Source organism: Opisthocomus hoazin, chromosome 26, assembly GCF_030867145.1.
Source record: "Opisthocomus hoazin isolate bOpiHoa1 chromosome 26, bOpiHoa1.hap1, whole genome shotgun sequence".
NCBI classification, from domain to species: Eukaryota; Metazoa; Chordata; class Aves; order Opisthocomiformes; family Opisthocomidae; genus Opisthocomus; species Opisthocomus hoazin.
The window spans coordinates 5,667,936-5,687,804 of NC_134439.1; the positions used below are offsets into that span (position 1 = coordinate 5,667,936).

The following is a 19,869-nucleotide window of genomic DNA, read 5'->3' on the forward strand; positions in this document are numbered from 1 at the left end:
GGGAAGAAAGAATGTATCAAGGTTTCTTCAGACGTGTTTAACTTCAGCAGATACAGCAGAGTCCCCGTTAAAAGCTAGCTGCTGTGTCCTTGGTGTCCCTCACGTGTGCCAGGACACTGCCCTCAGCAGCCCCAGCGAATACGCTCAGTTCTTATGGGCAATGTCCTCACTAGTCATCACCTGAGCCCCATCTCCTCTCTCTCCTCATCCGCGATAACTCTTGCTGTTCTTGTCCTGACTCTCTCCTGAGCATCTGTTTGGCTCCAATGGAAAAAGACTTCATATTAAGTGGGCAAATCCCAAACTTACTTTCACGAAGAATTAAAATCAACTTTCTTTGCATGCACAAAAGACCAGGACTAGTCAGTCTGCTGGGACTATTCAGTTTGTTCGCTGACCACAAGCTTGTTATTTTTGTCACTCTCCTTCAACTGCTTGCATGTCATTTGCATTGTTTAAAGTCAAAACAAGATCACCTCAGCTTGCAGCGACGGTACCTCTCATTTCATACATCACCAGTCATGCTGGAATCACAACTTTGCATGTTATTTTGTCAATGTGCAAGAAGCAGAAGAGAAACCAGCTTACTCTTCTGAAATCACCATTGGCTCTGCAGTGCTGACAGCAGGAAAAACCATCAGTCAAGTTCACAGCTATGACTCAGGACAAAGAGAATTCCTCTTTTGGTCTCTTTTCTGTAGCCACACGAGCCCTAGGGATATCAACTCATCTGATACTGTTTGAGAGCACTGCACCTCCGCTAACTACAAACTTGACCATTTCTGGTGTGCGTCCCTGCCCTGGCTCATCGTGGTTGGCAGCAGCAGCGTTTGCACACTACTATTCCCTCAATTTTTCAGGTGTTTTATAGAAACAATGGAAATATTCACAACTATTTTCCCTTTCCTTTACCTTCCAGATTCTGTCCTGCTAAGTTCTTCAGCGCTTGACTACAATCTTTATGCAGATTACACAAGGTCTACTTACGATCAGTGCGGTATGTGCTCATGCAGCTGCCCTAAGACCTAGCACTGACAGCAGAGGAGGAGAAGGCTGAGAACAAGACACCATCGACACGCGACCTCTGTTGTCCCCTCAGAGGTTTAGGTCCTTTGAAAGCAGCAACACTCTTTCAGGCTTCAGACAGAACACAAAATCAGGACATGAATTTCACATTGACATTTTTATTAACGCCAACTGTTTTAAATTTTTTTTTTTTAAACAATAGCACAAAAATGTTTCAGGGAAGCAGTCTTGACAGTTAGTCTGATGACCTTCTGAAATACAGTTAAGCCACACCAAATACGAATTCCTGTTAAAGAAAAAAAAAAAAATGGAACTCCAACCTTTGTATTAGAGGGTGTTGTGTCTGGTTAGTAGACCACGCTGCTTTGTGAAGTAAATGATGGCACACAGCTTAGACTTCATCATCACGCCAGTCATCACTAATTTAAGGCTTCTGAATCAAATTACCATCAACATCACAGAAAGGAACGAAAAGCTAGTGTTGCTACGGCCATGAGGAGATCAAACAAGCTGGATCTTTTAGACAAGTAACGGTGTCTTGAGTAGAAGAGACCTGCCCTAACAGCAGCCAGGAGAACCAGTCACGCAGCAGCTGTCTCCTCGTTTGCATGCATTTTGAGGGTGCAATTTAGTAAGAAAAAAAAATTGCATTAATCTTTCTCTTATTTAATGTGGCTATGAAAGATGTTTCCTTACAATTCCATTATCTCTAAGAAGGACATCAGCAAGTGGAACCAAGGAGGAAAACCGAGGAGCAACAGAACATTTTTCTTTTTGCTGAGAGGTAACACAAAAGGGAGGGAACCTACTATCCTTGGATTGGGGGGGGTTGCAGGACCATCTCCCCAAAACCTTGTACTTAGGGTGATGCACAGACTCTACGTTATGCCTGCTACCTGCCTTTCCGAGTGACCTGTTCCACACACCGCTCAGAGGCTTTAACCCATTCTTGCCCCAGACTCTCCACAAAATTCCACTGACCTAGAAACCACTGGTTTCCTTTTTTTGGGGGAGGGCTGGGGGAGGGTGTAAAAAACAGAACATCTGTCAATAAGAGTGTCAGGAGGGGGGTGTTAAATATTTTAACCACTGACAAGGCTGGAGGAAGTTTCACAGTTTTGTTATGCTCTATTTTATTACTATCATATTTACAGATTTTTCTCTCTCTTTTTTTTTTTTTTTGCTGAATTGCTGATAATTTTAACAGAATTTAAATCCGGAGTGTGAGCAGGAACCAGTTAACTACATTCATGGTCCAATCCCCGTTGGTTTGAGAAAAAGACTCCAAATTCTTGGCATATGAATCAGCTGTTGGGTAGCTCCTCCCTCTCCCCATGAGGCGGCAGCAGGACTGCAGCAGTGGCATGCACAGATTCACACCATGGCTGGTGGGGCCTTGCGCTGCAGAAAATACTGGTGGATGTTCTCGGCGTCCCGCTTCAGCCAAGCTGCATTCAGCAGAATATTTTCACAGCACTGCTGGACAGTGCGTTCTGCCGATGGAGCTGGGTGGCTCTCAAAGAAGGCCTGTATGAAAAGCACACAACCATCCATAAGGGTAGAAACAGACAAGTTTGTATTTTTAAGTCGCCAAATTCCCTGGGTTATATAGAAATGGTTTTGTGAATTACGGTCATTGTCTGACTACAGTTCACGCTATCTGCTCCCACCGACGTCAGACCCTGAAAAATTGGCAGGGTGCTTGCCGAGTTTGCAACACGTGTAATCCTGAGTACAGAGTGGGAACAGCAAAATGCCAAAATGCCTCCACTGCTCTGCTAAAGGAAAGCCCGGGCAGCATCTCTGTGAACTCGCCCGAACGCTGCCTCCTGTCCCCTCTTGTCCCTGCTGCCAGGGACAGCAAGCGGCACTTCAAGAGATGAATTCTGTCTCTCACTGGGAGGCAACAAATGAGCAGCGAATGAAGTGTGTATTTCTGGACACTTGGAAGAAGACACTAACGGAAGCCCAAGGCCATTTTGCAAAAGTGTTTGTCCAGGTATCCGATTTCTTCGCACTCCACCTAGGCCTCTTTCCAAGCTGCACAATGACCTCCAAGCACCAGCAGCACTCAAGAGTTTTGCTGAATATTCTCACATCTCTTCCTCCAGAATCAACAATGTCGATCTCCTGCTGGCTGAAAAAACTGCCCCAGAGGCCGCTGTGACTTTACACTTTACAATTGGTTAAAGGGCAGAACAAGCTGGTGTAGCCAGAAGTCATCCCTCTTCTTCATACCAGCGGGCTTCTCCCAGCATTTGGCAGATCACCTCACGTTAATGTACACTGCAAGGTGACATCAAGACTCGGACACATGAAGTACTCCAGCTAAAAGCTAGGTATGCTGTCTAGGGAAGTTCTCTGGGACAGTAGTTATGGTTTAGTTACGGATGATTGTTCTGGTAAATGTTGTGGTAAGTGTTCTTTAAGAAAAAAACTAGCTATAGCACAGGATTTCTCTGTAAAAACCACTTATGCTACTAAATCTTTTCTAAGAAGAGATCATTAGATGATAAAAAAAAAGATAGACAGAGCTCATGACTCAGCATATCTTTGAAATAAGAACTCCTCCTGGGTGTTTTCCTAACAGGAAAGTGGTACGTAAGGGCCATATTTTCAAGTTTCTTCTCCCAGTAAGGAGTCTCTGTAAAAGGGTGGGCAAAGAGTAAATAATAAAACCTACACACCTTTTTAAAACGCTACCACGACCAGCACCTACACCCCCAAGTCAGAGGGGATGCTTGAGTCCAGTAGCAAAATCACATCACCTCGAGCCACCAGTTTGCAGACAGACTCTCTGCAAACACATTTATCTGCCTTGGGTCAAATACTTGCTCTTCGTACACAGCACAAATGATCACATGAAACTTGGACCACAGCGAGGAATTTAGCCAGTTTCTGCCATGTTAATTCCCCCAGAAGTCCCTGGGTGCTAACGCAGTCAGCCCGAAATGTGCCGTATCAGTCTGGGGAGGAACAAGGTGCTGGTGCAAGCCTCAGCTTACTACAGAGGTGTAGCAACTACAAATGGTGCTAGAATTATCTTTAAAGGTTGTCTTTTGGGGCATCTCAAAACCACTGCCACAAACTGTGCTGGATTTTATAAAAAGTTTAAATGAGTGAAGCTAATGAAATAGAAATGACTAGAAGTTGGCCATTACTTTGTGAAAATGCTAATTTAAGACATTTCAATAAAATAACTCAACCTGAAGCAGTGCATTTCGGGGACTAGGCAAAAGTCAGACTAGTCAGAGGTAGAGCCACAGTTCAAAACCAGAAACTGCCTAGAAACTCACGGCTCTTCCATCGGGTGCCTAGAGTCTAGAGCATGCAACGTTTGTCACAGATGAAGTTAATCACTTCTCTAATTAAAATTTCTTACCTTAACTTCTGCAGCCATTTTATCATTTGCAAATCCGTCCACTGTTAGCTGAAGGAAAAAATATTAACCAAGGGTAAGCATTTAGCATTTCAGAAATAACAGTTAAGTTTAGTCACATATGCGCCCAGGACTTTTCTCACAGCTGCACATACCTTTATTAGTCTGGATATTAAGAATCCACCTTGGTATCGATTATAAAGTTCCTCCCAGTTGTCCCTTACAAATTTCCAAGCAGCTTTCCTCCCCTGCTTGCTGCCTCCAGCTACTCCACCAATGACTGATACCGTGTCCTGGGGACGTACCTCTTCCTGAAGATGAAAGCGTAGACAAATATTCAGGATTGTTTCAACAAATACAGCATGTTGGCTTTATGCATTTCTACGCTGAATCTGTCCACAATAGCTCCCCCCCTCCAAACTTTACGATACAACTCAAAGACTTAAGGAAGCAGCAGCTTTTCGAGTAACTTACTGAAAGTGCAAAGGTGAGAACTTTTTGAATCAGTTCTGGCTGAGAGATGGCTCCAAGGACTCGTTCAATTCGGTTCTTCTCCTCCTGCATGTCTGCTTGCTTGTGAAGCTTCAAAGCCAAAATGAGTAATATTAGCACACGGTATTAAATGCTGACTTCTTACCTAGCTCTGCTGAACTCGCTGTGTACATCAGAGCTGCCAGATTAGCCTTCCAGCCTAATATGTGACAAATTGAACTTGCTTGTGAATCATCCTGCAGCAATCCACATTACGGACCTCATTACACATACATCAGCAGGAAGCACTATTAGTAATAAACTGATCTCCGCCACTGTTTATATAAGGTCAGATAGGCCCGTGCCCCCAGGCAATGAGAAATAATCCCAAAAGGAGAAGCACCACTCCACTAGGTAGCAATTCCACACTGCACAGCTACCATGGACCACTGCCGCGAAACCCGAGTGCTCACAGCTGCTGTAAAACATCGGGCCGAGCCTGCGTGCAGACATCTGCATCTTAGAGGAACTTGCAGGGTGGAGTATTTAGTTTTTCATTGCATGAGCTGGCAGTGTTAACAACGGAGTGTGCACTCACCTTCAGCATAGTGTCTAAAGTAGTACTATCTCCATGCTTCAGAATAGTTACATATACCTAAGATAGAGCATAAAGAAAGAAGGTCCTTCAAAAACCACATTTTTACAAATGCAACAATCAATTTCTACATATTTGGGTTAGATTTCAGACAAGTGAACAGATCTGGAAGATACTGGCACTGATGCCTTCTATGTTTTGAGACTGGATTTTAAAGACTCATCAACTCCTTTACCTCTTCCTCAGTTTCAGTATAATTTTGGTAATTTCAACCACAGCAAAACTCCAAAACAAGAAATCTTTGTACCACACAACACCTATCTCGTAAATACTTCACACACACTCAGTCCATATCCACTTGGAGCTCTGCACGGCCGAGCCGACACCTGCAGAGCTCTTCCACAATCCCGGCAGTTTACCACAGTGCTTTTAAACCTGGAGGATGCAGGCTGGCCATGGATGGATGCAAAGGAGTAGAAGTCGGCTCAGGTTCAGCACTGCACTTGAAAAGTCTTCAAAACCCCAAACGCAACACAGTCTAGAGACCAGAGTTGTTCTGTGGCAGTCAATGTGGGTACAGCTGAGCTTATTAGTTATGAGTAAGTATTGGCCATGACAGATGAGGCTTACTTGATTCAAGAAACACAGGGATGTTTGTACCATGCTCCCCAGTATCATTTCTTCACAACTGGACTTATCCAAGCTCCCACCACTTCTGCCAAAACCAGTCAGTCTCATACCTTGACACTGGTTTCCTCTAGCTTCCCTATTCTTGGAAATACAAGAGTTCACTGCACACAGTGCTAAGTGAGTGGGACCAGTCTTTTGGGAACCAAAATTTACAGTAACCTACAGGACTCCTCAGATCAGCTGACAGCACATGTTTTCCTTCCACGTGGTCCTTAAATCGGCGTCGAGCTTCTTCTAATGTTGCCTTGTGCCCAGCTTTTCCTAGTTTGCCCAAGACCAGACCTCTCAGAAGGGCATCTAGATGACCTAATGAGTGAGCAGGAGGAAAAAAAATAATTATTTGGAGACACAATTCAGCAATTAAGCGTTCTTCCACCTAGAGTGATCAGGGCAGAGCTGGATAACAATCCTTCCACAAGCTTGAGGATATCTAAAGAAACTAGGCCTTTTCTCACTCTCCTTGGTGCCAGCTGGAGAATACATTGCTTTTTTTATGGCAAGAGGGTCAGAAGATGAGTCCAGCCCAAATACAACAGGCTAAGCCTGCAACCTGAGCTGAGTCAGCAATATTAACCATTTGTGTCTACAAGAGGACTGACTACGACGAGTAAACATGCACGTACATGGCTTTCCATCCTTGTAGTCTAATCAGTTTCATGCACTGCAGTAGATGCAAAGCTAAAGCAGAGAACTTTTATCAGTCAGGGACCAGGTAGGGAAAAATGTTACCATTTTAACTTGTGCCTGATAACAGAGGGTTGTTTTGGGGGTTGTGTTTGTCTGTCTGTTTTTAAGCATAAAAATACCCCTGAATGCCTACTTCAGACTCCTCTTCCTCCCTCCTCTCCCCTTTCCCAAACTCCTGACGGCTTATTCACACACGACTTTTCCAAAACCACTACTGGATTTCACAGCATAAGTTTCCTACCCTCTCCAGGTTTGGGGTCCCATCCCAGTCTCTCCCCTATTGGTGAAAAGACGTCTTTCACGAACACCTGGATTTCCTCATAGAAGTCTGTGTGGGACAAGAGAGTTGAGAGAATCCCCAGGTTACAGCTGAGGTCGCTCCACACAGTATAATTGGGCTCATTCACAAAAGCTTCCATGACTTTTAGAACCTCTACAGTGCTAATGATTCCAGCTCGGGCCTGGGAGAGGAAAAGACACAGATTAATCTTAGTTCCAGACAGAATTAAGACGTTTAATAGCTCATCACACTATTTTACAGTCTTCCCTGTTCAGCTGGCACAGCCTGCACATAAACTCTATTTTCTCTGTTGCGGGGTTCTGCCAAGGTGAGTTATCACTAGTCAAAGCACCTTAGCTGTCTGCTCACGGCACGCAATGCTTTTTATACACAGGTAAGCACTTTACAAGGAGACAGCTATATAATTATAAGCACATTTTGCAAACAAGCAACAGACAAGGAGATTAAGTGACTTAACAAAATTGCAGCAATGCTGGCAAGAAAACCAAACCCCCAGAGTTATTCTCAGTCAGATACTACACCCACCAAAATCTTATTTTACTTAAAAACTGTAAAGATTTAGAGATTTAATTTCTGCTTTTCATTAAATGGAGAGTGTAAAACCGCAGAAGTAATTTTTGCTTCCTGCTTCCCGCGAATTAATACAAGAAGCACTGCCTTTCCACCTCTATCAGGAAAATTTTATATTAACTGCTTCACAGCATCATGAAAACACTTCTACGCTTAGTGCAGTTGATAATACCTACAGTAGGTATCTCCAACCAGATTGCTCAGATTTTTGTTAATCTGGAACCAGACCAGTAATTTATGGTACTGGAAAAGAGGTGAAGATCAATTTTTATTACCTAAGCTATATTCACCTATAAGAAAAACATGATTAAAGCTGAAACCAAAATAGGAGTCTAACACAATGTTCCTACGTGCATTAGGTAAATTTTTTTGTCCCATTAGTCTTGTAACATCTGGGAAATGACTCGGGCTACAGTTTCAAACTCCTTCAACTAAGCCATGACCAGAGTTCCAAGCTTTGAAGCTGGAGAGGCAGGGTACCAAACCCACTTTTTTTAAAGTTTCCATATACTTGCTGACTAGCAAGAATCAGAAAGTACAGTCTGAAATACAGAGTACAGTAACTAATTGTTCAGAGCTAGCAACACCTGCTTTGGGGGTAATTCCTTGCTTCTGAACAGTAAGAATCCCCAACAGCCACCTCCTCCAGCGGAGGACAGTTATAACAAGCTCAACTGAATAACACAGATGGTGCTGACAATATTTGATAAAGTCATTGAGGGGATCATTAAAATATCCTTATTTTGACGAGTTAAAAGAAAGCAAGCTCTCAAAACAATTTTGTAAAAAAAACCTACAGCCTAATACACCCTGACAGAGAGCAGTGCAGCAGGAGTTATGGACAGACTGCTTCCATAGGGTTTAAGTCTTATAATACAAGTTAGAACTTGTCAAGCTAATTAATAGCAAGATGTATGCAGTAATCCCAAAGGCACTCTGCCTCCAGAACCTGAGACTGACTCTTCAGACCCCGATTTCTGCCGTTACTGTAGCTCTCGCTGTTAGACAGAATAGCAACGGGTTGCTTACCAGAGAGAAAAGATCATTCTGCAGGCCAAGCCTGTCCACAGGGGGTAGGGAGAGGTCTTTGATCGCTGGTATCAAACTCTCCAGCATGTCAGGGCTATACTGAGTACGGTAAAACCCTACTGTTCCAAGGTTTAACTGAAAAGTATCAAAAGAGTGAAAAATCAAAAGTTAAGAAACAAATAAGGAAATGCTTTTTATTTTTTGGACCACTAGAAATTTCTCAAAGCATGGCAGCTCAGACAAGTCAGTCACTATCATTTAAATAAAAAGAAAAAACAAATCATAAGTAAGTGAGAAAAGCTTTGAAAGAAGAAATGCTCAGTAAGAGGTACAGAAGATGAGAGCGAGCTGGCATAAGCAAACAGAGGCTAGAGTTAAAACTAGGAGCAAGGAGAAAAGAGAAACTTCCGTGGGCGAATCGTAACTCAAAGGGTAGTCATGCACCAAGAAGATAAAATGCAGGAGACTGCAGGTGCTAGAATCTTAACTTTTGTAACCTCTCTCCCACAGCCTGCTCCACTCGATTTTGATCGAATAACTTTTTAAGAAAGGAGAGCAAAAGTACCTCTGCCCAGTGCAAAAGCAAGTCATGGTCAGTAAGCTTGATGAACTACGCTAGCTACACGCTACTGCCTGCTGGCATTTTAGCGTAGACGATCAAATATTGTGGTCGGTTGAACAACAGTACCTGACATAAACCAAAAACCATTGCTGAGCTCATCAGGAAGCCACCCCCTTTGCTGCTGCTATGGTTTCGGTCAGTCCAGTTGCCAGTCCTCTGGACTACGGCACTAACTAAAAACCTCACAGGCTGCCAGCCTCTGCAGCCAGCAGTCGCACAAATTCACCTTGGACTGAGCTGGACTGTTGCCTTCTCAGGCAGAAATATCAAACTTCACCCTCATTCAGACAGGGCATTTTCAGAGCTGTTCATTCACTTCACGCCCCTCTCTATTACCAGGGAGGACTCAGATGGATAGGGTGATTCAAGAGAATATGCAGGCCTGGCAGCTGGAGTGCCCATGTTAGTTAAAGAGGAAGATTTGATTAATATTAAAAAAAGAGAGTAACCCTTAATGTTATTTCACAGAGTCACCTCTAAGAGTACAGCTCTAGCTTAGAAAACACTACTCTTCAACCTCAGTAGTCCACACACAGCAGTAGTCCCAGCCAGTTGCTGTCTTTCAATTTTTAAATTCCGTTTGACTGGTGTCTGCAGGAGACCGCAACGGTGAATTTTTTCACTTGCAGATTTGTACTTGTCTGGCAATAGCCAGTTGAAAACCTTCACACTAATGAAAGATAAACAGGACTATTTTTGCTCAGGATGGACTTTAACTAAACTGCGGTTGCCATGGGATATGAAGAAAGCCACCTCATTTCAGCTCAAAAGCTGCCTCTAATTGCACACTGTTTTTCCAGGCTTGGACTCCTCACAGGTTCAAGTTTACATTGTCTGGACTACTCTGGGAAGGCAAAGGACTACACTAAGCAAGCACTACAGAGAGAGCCAATATTCAACAACAGCAGAGAGAGGCCCCTCCATAAGAAACACAAGATTACAAGGGGTGGGGGGCTCAGAGAGAAGAAGAAGAAGAAAATAAAATGCAAGGGAACAATACAGTGACAACCAAACTTAGTCTCAGTAATATGCTCTCCTTTGTGACAAAACTCACCTTCACCCACTGGTCTGGTTTGACGTCTTTCAAAACCAAGATGAGCTCCGGTTTGTCCATCAGTATTTGCATTTTGGCACAGGTGGGGTCATCACTTGTACAAATACTTATAGGGACCATCCATGTGGGGAAATCCTCCCCTAAAAGAAGAAACAACAAAAAGGAAGGCCTAAGGAAAAAAAAAAAAAGCATGCATGCAACACTCAGAAACTCTGCCTGATGTTCAAACAAGTTTCAACAGCAGTTTAAGCAAGACTACTTAAATTTAAACCTAAAAAGGCACAAATCTGAAGGCAAATGGCAGTTCTAGAGTTAAAACCCAGGAATCTCTAAACCATCTTTCAAGCCAAACTTTTTAATTTCTATAAGCATGGAAGATAGGTGAAATCTGTGTCTTAAGATAGAGCTGGCTTCCATATGAGGCTTTTTTATTCCAGCACTACTATAAACCCAGCAGCTTACACAGCTCCTCAGATGGCAGCACTGCCCTTAAACTGGATATCAGAAGAGAAGCATCTCGGAACGACAAGTGAACCAAAGACTGCAGATGAATGCCGTTCTCCATGCAAGAGGGACACAGAAACCAAGTGTGAGAGCATCCAGCCTTAGATTTTCTGAAGTTTTAACAAACCCTTAAACACCTGAATCCAAGCAGAGCACCTGCCTGCTCTGCAGTGCAGCTGTTTCATCTCTCAAAACTGCTGCCATTGTATGGAAAGCAACGAACAGTCCCTTCCTGCTCTTAGCACTCATCTTACCAGTATATGGTCCACTGGCACAGAATTTCTTCTGGACTAACTTCAACACTTTGTCGTCTTCTTGCTGAGGGGAAAAAAAAAGGAAAAGAGAAAAGAAAAAGAGAGTGAAAGAAAGGAATTATCAGAACATTTAATCTCAGCTTCTGTATATCACAATACACTGTGTGCCCTCTGTTAAACAGAGTAACTTGTCTTCTCCTCCAGCAGAAGGAGCTACCTCAAGAATCATTCCAATGCATTCATCACTGTTACTGTTAAAACACTCATGCCCTATTTCTCATTAGAATTTGTTGTCTGACTTCAGCTTCCAGCCAGCAATTCCTCACTCACCCTGCAATCTTGTAGAATAAGCATAATTGAGCTGGAGTGAGAAGCAAAACGTGTGGCAAGGGGAGCTAAGTCAGATCTTCCCTCCCCCAACACACATTTCACACACAGAGGGCAAACGGGCTCTGTCAGCAAACTCCAAGCACACGATCTAGAGCGCTTGTGGAGTAACTCCGTATCGCTTTGCACTAGGTTCCTCAAGCGAGCTGCACCTCCCCTCCCTTCAGAAACAGAGCGCCACTAAATAAAGCAACCCACTGTACCGCCTCCTGACCGAAGAGAAGCCTTTAAATAACTGCATACTACTAAATTTGATCCTAAAAACACAGTCAAGACTTCTTATCTAAAGTGCTGAAAACCACACAGTTATATTTACCTGTTCAGCTTCCACATAAATGAGAGGAAATCCCATCTGTTTGGTCCACGTATTCATCACAGCAGCAATAGGTTTACCACTAGCTTTTTCCAGGCTTTCCCAGAGGTCCTCTGCAGAAGAAAAGTCTGACTAAGGACTCCCAGAGTCGTGTCAGATGCTGTTAAGGACACTGTATGGGCGCTGGAGGGTGGGAGGCTGTATTATTACTCCGGCTTGCCCTTCATGTTTTGGGCTGTGCTTTTATCAGATTGTGACAGATGATAAGCAAGAAAAAGGAAATCGTTTAAACCACTCATGGAGGAGAAAAGCAAGCCTCTTTACTACTAAAAAAGTGCAATCAATACACATTGTGATAAAGCATCATAAAAATGAGCATTAAGTATTCAAAATGATAAACAGAAGAACCTTTTCCTTAAGTTTTTCATATATTATGCCAAAAGAGCTGACCGAATGCGGACGGGTTTTGGCTGACGGAGCATGCATGACGTTCCACTTCCACATTTATGCCTGATACACAAAAAAGGTTTAAGTAAAGAAAGCACTGTGAGATATTAGAGAAGACTTTGAACTGTTCAATCACACATGCAATCAATACTGCAAAAGGAAGCTTGCAAAAGGCTTACTTGGCAAATCAACATACTCCACTCTAAATGAGATTACTACGCAGATGTGGTCATCAACAGTAAATGCAGACCTTTCAGATTACCTCAGCCGCATACTCCCGAGACAGAGAACCCCTAGAGGAGCCTGAGTTCTGGCTGTGCTGGGGACACATTGCATGAAACTGGAAACAAGCCAATTATTTCCTTGCATTTCAGTTATCTCAGATAGAAAACACAGCTGTTTAAGAATCCATCACTTCAGCACTAAAAATTGCCTCCAGAAATCACTTTTCTTAAGCACATAATAACCACCAGTTACCTGTAGCGGCATTCTTCTGCTGGAACTTCGTTAAGTATAAATTCATTCCTTTCCGAAAGTCCTGGGAACATACAATTGAATATGTAATGGCACCATAAAGGAGCTCCTTTCTATTCTCACTCTGCACTGCATTTATATTCAAGAATCAGCCAAGGAATGTTAGGATCAGTATGTACATCCATAACTCCTTCCATATTTTCCCACTATCTTATTTCTCCTAGGTAAGTTCAAACAGATCCCAAATACAAATTGCCAAAAAGTTTTCAAAATACAGAATACACAGATTTATTTTTTTTAAATGGTATTTTTAACTGTAAAAAGATTTCACAATCCACATTTGCCTTTTTAAGAACAATCTTTTTACCTCATCACCAATGTAGTCATGTAGCATTCGGATTACAGATGCTCCCTTGCTGTAAGAAATAGCATCAAATATTTCATCTACTTCAGACGGATGGCCAACACTAACCTGTGGCAAACAGGATAATTACCAGTGAGAACAATTTTAACTGCCATGAAAGATTTTGGGTTTGCTTGTTCTAGTGTTTAAGGAGCTGACTTTTCTCACTGAAGAAAGCACGTGCACAGCCATCTCTAAATTGTCTTAGAGGAATCTCTGCATGCAGTCAATTAAACTTATTCACATATGGCTGGGTTAGGAATCGTTTAGAGGTTAAACATACTTTAATTTAGGTTTTGGTATTTAACCATACAGGCTTGGGGATCTCGCTTCAATCCTTTGGTTCAACATTTACCCAAAAGCAAAAAAAAAAACCAGTGGAAGTTGTTCAGTTCTGGGGCAGCGAACAATACATACTCAGGAAATGCACTCAATGAGTAAGGCACTCTAAAATGACCTGTTGTACAAAGCAAGGTCATCTCCCAACATTTCTTACATGAAACATTTCCCAAGCTGTCTGAAAACTTGTCCATGGTGATCTCTAGGAATTACAAAGGAGTTTGCTTCTAGCACAGCTCCCAGTTTTGTTGTAATTGAGCTCGCTGCTTCTGCCTTCTCTACATCTCTTCCAAAGCAGCAAGCCCAGCTAGATCCTACTTCTTTCAAGACTGTCTGCATCACACTCACACTTCTGGGAGTACAATGCAGAAACAGCTAAGGTGGCCTCAGAAACGAGTACAAGCCCAGCAAAGCTGGTCGCTTGAGCTCTGGGCTATGCTGCGCTTTGGTTTATATTGCTGAGCACTAGAGTAAGTCAGTAGTTACCTCACGGTGCTCAAGGGCCAGAAAACTACCCACTTTGATCAGAAACCAAACCAAAACACAAATAATCATGAGGTTTGATCTCAACTTTGCCATTTCAAGTCATCAGAGCAGAAGAACTCCCAAAGAAGCAGCCATCTTCAGACCCTCAAACCTCACTTCTGAAATACTGATTTGAGTAGAGGAAAATCCACAAAGCATAAATGCAGCCTTAGAATTTCCTTTGCATCATGAATGACTGCAAAGTTCCCTTTCTTCTTTATAGAAAAAAAAGCTTACATGCAGCTGACAAGAAATAAAAGGGGAGACAATCAATAGCAAAGACAGAACTTACTTCAATAGGATGACTGTTATCTAAGGCATCAAGCTCTTGAGCTCGTGTGTAATCAGCAGAAACAAACTGAGTCCAGATATCGTACTCTGGGAAACAGTGATCTACACACAGGTACTCAATCCAGGAGGCAAATCCTTCATTCAGCCAGAGATGGGTCCACCATTCCTGGAAAGATAAGAAGGCAGAATCAAGAATAAAATTCCAAGAGCTTCATTTAATCAAGAAGAAGTTTCCAGCAAAGATAAGCTGTTAATGGCCTAGTTCAGTACAAATCAGAGAAACGGGTAACACTTGCAAGCACAGATTCCTCTCTAGAAAGAAGGCATCAGCCCAAGAAGGATAATCAGCACCCAATAACTGTCTTGCCCTCTGTCTTAAGTTTTAGAAGCTCTGCATGGAGGAGAACTGCATCAAGTACAAATGAAATTCCCAGAGACTAGACTAGAGGTCAGAGCAGAGCTGCTGCGGGAACAGCTAAGAGTGCTAGCTAGAGTGGGGAAGAGAGTCAGCGACATGCAAGGCCACGGTTCCGTAAAGCAGCAGAACTGCGGGCAACACAGTGACAGTGGCTTTCTCAAACTGAACAGCAACAGCTGCAGAAGGCTGAAATTGTGTTTGGTTTTTTGCTAAAGAGTATGCTTACATAAAGGAGAAACCCTGGAGTCTGAAAAAGCATCCTAGGCTATGGAAACCTGAAATCTAGTAAACAGTTAAAAGTTGTTGCTCACCAGCCAAAGGTGGGCTTTGTTTTTTTAAGATAAGAATGTTACATTGGCATTTGAAAATTCTTCCCTTCATTTCTAATATTTAACTGAAGTAGGTGCGATAAGGAAACTGGCTACGGATACTGAGGAAGAAAACACCCTTTTCCACAACTGCACTTACCAACTATTCTTTAAATGTAAATAGGGCGGTTAACTCAGACGAGCATGGCTATGAAGATATGGGCCCTTAAGTAAAAAAAACTGAACAGGATGTAGAATCAGTCCAGTAAGCTGTTCTACAAAGAACTACTGCTTCTACCACGAATAAAACATTTACCCCAGGGAGGGTGGAATTTCAATAAGGAAAGCTGTGACTGAAGCTCTACACAGATAAGCCTTGCTTTATTTTTAGAGTGGAGACTATCCAATTTTCTTTTACATTTCTGACCGCATCTGTTTCCAAGACAAGGTTCCACTGCATACAGATTGGTGCCAGAGGATTAATGCAACTGCAAAATAGATTCTTAGGCAATCAGGTTGGACTTCTAAATCTTTTCACCTCCCTGTTTTTCTCACTTATCCCACTGGTAATCTAATTGCTCCCGAATCTATTTCTTCCCCTGGAGGTATTCTGATTTCATTTATCTTTGCTACAGAAGAACTGGCATATTGTGCTGCCCAATAAGATCTGGTACAGGCAAACTAAACCAGTGATGTGACTGAGGCTTTCTGCTGTGCTGTAGGCACCTCAGATTATAGAGGAGAAAAAGCTGACTTTCTGGCAACTGAGAAGTAAAATTGGAATGTCTTTTCATATTTCACAGTTGCATCACGGAACATAAAATAATGAGAGAATAAATTCTTGAAGAAAATTTTTGAGAGACCTAGAACTTCAAAAGGAAAATAAAAAGCTCAATATAAGTTTCAGAGATTCTTGTAAATATACTTTCTCCAGCTTACTGCCACAGTTCTCAATGGTCAGAAGGACCATGAACAGTTTGTGGGTCACGAACAGTCCCCAAGGCACTTGCTGCCATTCTATAGCTAGTCTAGTCACATTGTGCTGGCTCTCTTTGCTTCCAGCTGCTCAACTGTACTAAAAGCTAAAAATATATGACTTCAATATTATTTTTCCATTTAAATATTGTGTTGCTTTCACATGGAAGCTACCTGTGCTACCACAAAGAGGAATGGACACAGCTGACTAGATTAAGAGGCATGGCACTGGAGAAAAGTTTGACAGACTTTGCTTAGTGTTATAATAAATATTTACACGGAGGTTTTTCCTCCATCTACTCACAGTGCATTTGAGCAGCCTAAAAGCCAGAACAATGCAGATTTGGGGCTCCAGAAGCCATGCTTTTTTACCAAACACACTGCTTTTCTTACAATACAAGAAACTTCCTAACCTGTGAAATATTTGGATTCAAGCATGTGATTGCAGGGCTTTGGGAAAAGGAATGTCAGATCCAATTAACAGAGTAAGCTGAAGCCATTTGTTAACAGCAGAAGTTCTGACAGATACTGGTTTCAGTTTATAGCACTACATGGAATTTGTTTACAGTTTGCAGTCTTGCTGTCTCAGATATGCTTTTATTCCCATCAAAATGACTTAACATCAACCCATTCAGACAGCTGGCTCCCCATATATCCAAAGTCATTCCTATGAGTTACTACAGAGCAACTTATCAGCTACTGGACTAGAACAATTTGCAGTGCTGAGCTGGTACCGATATGCCTGCTTGGTATGAAAGCCTGATGAGTGAATCATGCCTACCTGAAAGGAAAACAGTGGATTATTGCTTCTAAGTAACCTGACTAGCCAAAGTAATTTCCATGGAACACCTGCTCAACTCTAACTAGGCCTACGTTCAAACAACTGAACATTGCTTCGCATAGAAAAGATCTAGGAATACTTCTAAAGAACATAGTAGTAAAGAGGAAAGTGGTAATAAAGCTCTATTTAAATATTTAATTTAAAAATTTTAAAGATTGCATGCCTGCTATTAAGTTTCACTTGAGCACACACATGATATGAAGCACATGTCAAGGAAAACTAGAAGAACTTGTAACTGTTAGATACCATGGTCACAAGGTTTCCAAACCACTGATGGGCAAGTTCATGTCCTACAACCAGAGCAACCCACTGGCGAGATGAAGAACAGGAATTTTTGGGGTCAATGAGCAATGCAGTCTCCCTGTATTTAAGAAAGAAAGATAACTGAACATAGCAGTACATGCCAAGGGAAAAACCACAAACAAAAGTAGGTTAAATTACCTAAGCAAGCTAAAAAGTGATCAGTGCAACTGAAAAAACCAAAAGCTATTTCAGTTTAGACATTATTTTGGTAAGTTCCACAGCTGTTGGAATGCTTTGGAGCAACAATTCCTTACAGCATGCAAGAAGACAAGTGCAAAAACCCAGGCAGGAACAAGAAAGTTTATCCTTTATTTGTACAATAGCTCACCTACATAATCTAGGAACCTTAACTGCAACTCCCTTTGCACTGCGTGATGTACGTACAGCAAGTCTTCTCTGCCTCCCTCAGCCCCAGAGGAATTCCACCCCTTCCAAGTGCACAACCAGCCGTGTTACACTCGCCCCTGCAGACGCACAAGATCCCCCCCACAAGCACACGTGCACACACGCAAGTGCTGCCCAGCTCAGGCACACAGCCTTCTGCTACAACACCCTGTCACGGCCAGGACTCAGCGGGTCACTCAGAAAGGACTTCTGGGCTGCTGCAACTCAACGGGGGAAAACGTGCAACTCAAAACATAGATGGTGCCTGCAGATCATGCCAACCTTCTGTCCCCAGAGGGATAAAGCAAGCGTGCCAAACTCAGCATAAGGGGGGGGAAATTAACAGCACAATTAAGAAAGGCTTCCAAAAATTCTACTAATCCAGGACAAATATTTTTTTCCACAGGGAGTAAAATATCAGATTTTATCAGAATTGCAATAAGCAGACAAGTAGATTTTAAACCTGGGCTCAAATTTCTATTTCAGTTTAAGGCCAAATTAACAGTTTAGTAGAAGAAACTCAAACTATTTCAGAATTTAAAGTCCAAATCTTACAAGACCAATGTTGTACAAAACGAAGGAAAATCATTCTGACAATGAGCACAGATCAGGTAATAATATCAAGCAAAAGTACAAAAGCTTGATCAGATGAACAAAAAAAAAACTGAAAAGGAAGGCAAGTTAATACCTTGATTTACTCACATCCACATGGTTATACTGTGGTTGCTAAATTTACCAACTTGCCTACAACATAAAACAAGCAAGTCTTCCAGCTGTGTCAGTAAGTACGTAACTTTTACAGGGGAAAAAGCTGCCAAGAAAAGTTCTCTTGTAGAACAGGCAGTGCTGCCAGACACTTAAAAACCTCACACCCTTGGACAGTAGTTGTAACAGCTCATTCTTGCCCTCCTAAGATTTGTACAATAACGCACGCTGCTGCAGAAGTTAAAATTATCCAAACCAAAGCAAGAGTTGAATGTATTTACTCAGTCTTATTTGGGATGATACCCAGTAATTACAGCTCCTTAAAACTAATCCAATTACTTCCAAGAATTAGTGAACAAAGAGGGGGAAAGACAGTATTTTAACAGCATACCTATAAGTAACAAGGCCCCAGTTCTCCATGGCACCTTTATAAAATAAATACAAAGGTTTATTGATATTGATACACACCTCTTCCTAAATGTTTAAAATTCATATAAAATACAGTTCATCAATAAAGTGAGTTACTTTACCAGCAGCAAAGTCTGCAATAGCTATGAGATCAATTTTAGGAAGAGGGTAAGGAACATTGAAGTAGTCCTTATAAAAAGGTAGAGTTTTAGCAGCAACCTGTAAGAAACAAGAGGAGAAACGTTAACTTGGAACAATTAGTAAAACTTGAAAAATTATGACTGAAACTAGCCTAAGCAAGCAGCACACACAAGATTTCTTCCAGAAGCCCCATTTGCAGCTTCCAGAGCACAATGGTTTGGAAGACTCCCACCCTCTTTTTCTCCCAGGCTGCAGCCTACCCTTCAGTACTTCTCACCATCTTTGGACCAAAGTCTACATCACCAAATCAGAACTGAATTAAACCGTATGTTTTTGTCATTACAGACATTAGTTTGTCCACAGCTGAAGTTCTGTTTAACATCACGCCCAGTCTCTCTGAGCCATTGGAGCAAAACCCACTGGTTTTGCACGGGTTTGGGTGACTGAACCGAGGAGAGCGCTGCGTCCAGCCTGTCAGAGATCGCCACAGCAGCAGTGAAGTCACCCTGAGCGCATTTACCTCTAATGCAAACTTTCCTTGTTCCGCTTTGCCAACAGGGGTGTAAACACGCACTAAGACGCCATCGAGGGACCTGGCCTCTACGAAGTCATATTCTCCCACCACGAACGCTACAAGATATGTTGACATGACGGGGGTGCGAGCAAACTTCACTTCCACCAGATTTTCATCATCTGGGTATGGCTTCCGGTCAATGACGTTCTTCCAACATGAGAGGGACTCAGTTAGTTTCACGGAACCAAAACTACGTTACACAATATATTTGACTAACTACTCCATCATTATGAGTCACGCACTTAAAATGAAAGGACTTATTTTACGATTTTAAGATACAGACCACGGTGTAGTTCCCCTCCTACCTAAAAATGCCCCGCCACACAGGGAGGTTACTTTTACAACGTGTACATTATATTCCGTTACCGCACAGGCAGCTGAACACACCAGCTACCAGCTGCTGTCCTTCAAAGAGTATCACCCACATCCCAATAAGGCACCAGGCTTTCAC

General features: G+C 42.4%; 1 protein-coding gene across 1 annotated transcript in view; it reads right to left on the reverse strand.

The window, feature by feature from the left end:
• Nucleotides 1–1,164: 1,164 nt before the first annotated feature.
• Nucleotides 1,165–19,869, reverse strand: part of NPEPPS (aminopeptidase puromycin sensitive) — a 40,253-nt gene continuing 21,548 nt past the window's right edge. The window contains exons 6-23 of the mRNA XM_075443392.1: nucleotides 19,365–19,565; nucleotides 18,826–18,922; nucleotides 18,687–18,720; nucleotides 17,150–17,264; nucleotides 14,363–14,527; nucleotides 13,171–13,275; nucleotides 12,807–12,867; nucleotides 11,886–11,995; nucleotides 11,183–11,246; nucleotides 10,425–10,564; nucleotides 8,749–8,883; nucleotides 7,090–7,309; nucleotides 6,325–6,467; nucleotides 5,475–5,531; nucleotides 4,880–4,987; nucleotides 4,561–4,716; nucleotides 4,409–4,456; nucleotides 1,165–2,553 (exon numbers count right to left, since the gene is read on the reverse strand). Coding sequence (XP_075299507.1) covers nucleotides 2,401–2,553; nucleotides 4,409–4,456; nucleotides 4,561–4,716; nucleotides 4,880–4,987; nucleotides 5,475–5,531; nucleotides 6,325–6,467; nucleotides 7,090–7,309; nucleotides 8,749–8,883; nucleotides 10,425–10,564; nucleotides 11,183–11,246; nucleotides 11,886–11,995; nucleotides 12,807–12,867; nucleotides 13,171–13,275; nucleotides 14,363–14,527; nucleotides 17,150–17,264; nucleotides 18,687–18,720; nucleotides 18,826–18,922; nucleotides 19,365–19,565 — 2,112 coding nt within the window. The 3' untranslated portion in view covers nucleotides 1,165–2,400. The remainder of the gene's footprint in view (nucleotides 2,554–4,408; nucleotides 4,457–4,560; nucleotides 4,717–4,879; nucleotides 4,988–5,474; nucleotides 5,532–6,324; nucleotides 6,468–7,089; nucleotides 7,310–8,748; nucleotides 8,884–10,424; nucleotides 10,565–11,182; nucleotides 11,247–11,885; nucleotides 11,996–12,806; nucleotides 12,868–13,170; nucleotides 13,276–14,362; nucleotides 14,528–17,149; nucleotides 17,265–18,686; nucleotides 18,721–18,825; nucleotides 18,923–19,364; nucleotides 19,566–19,869) is intronic.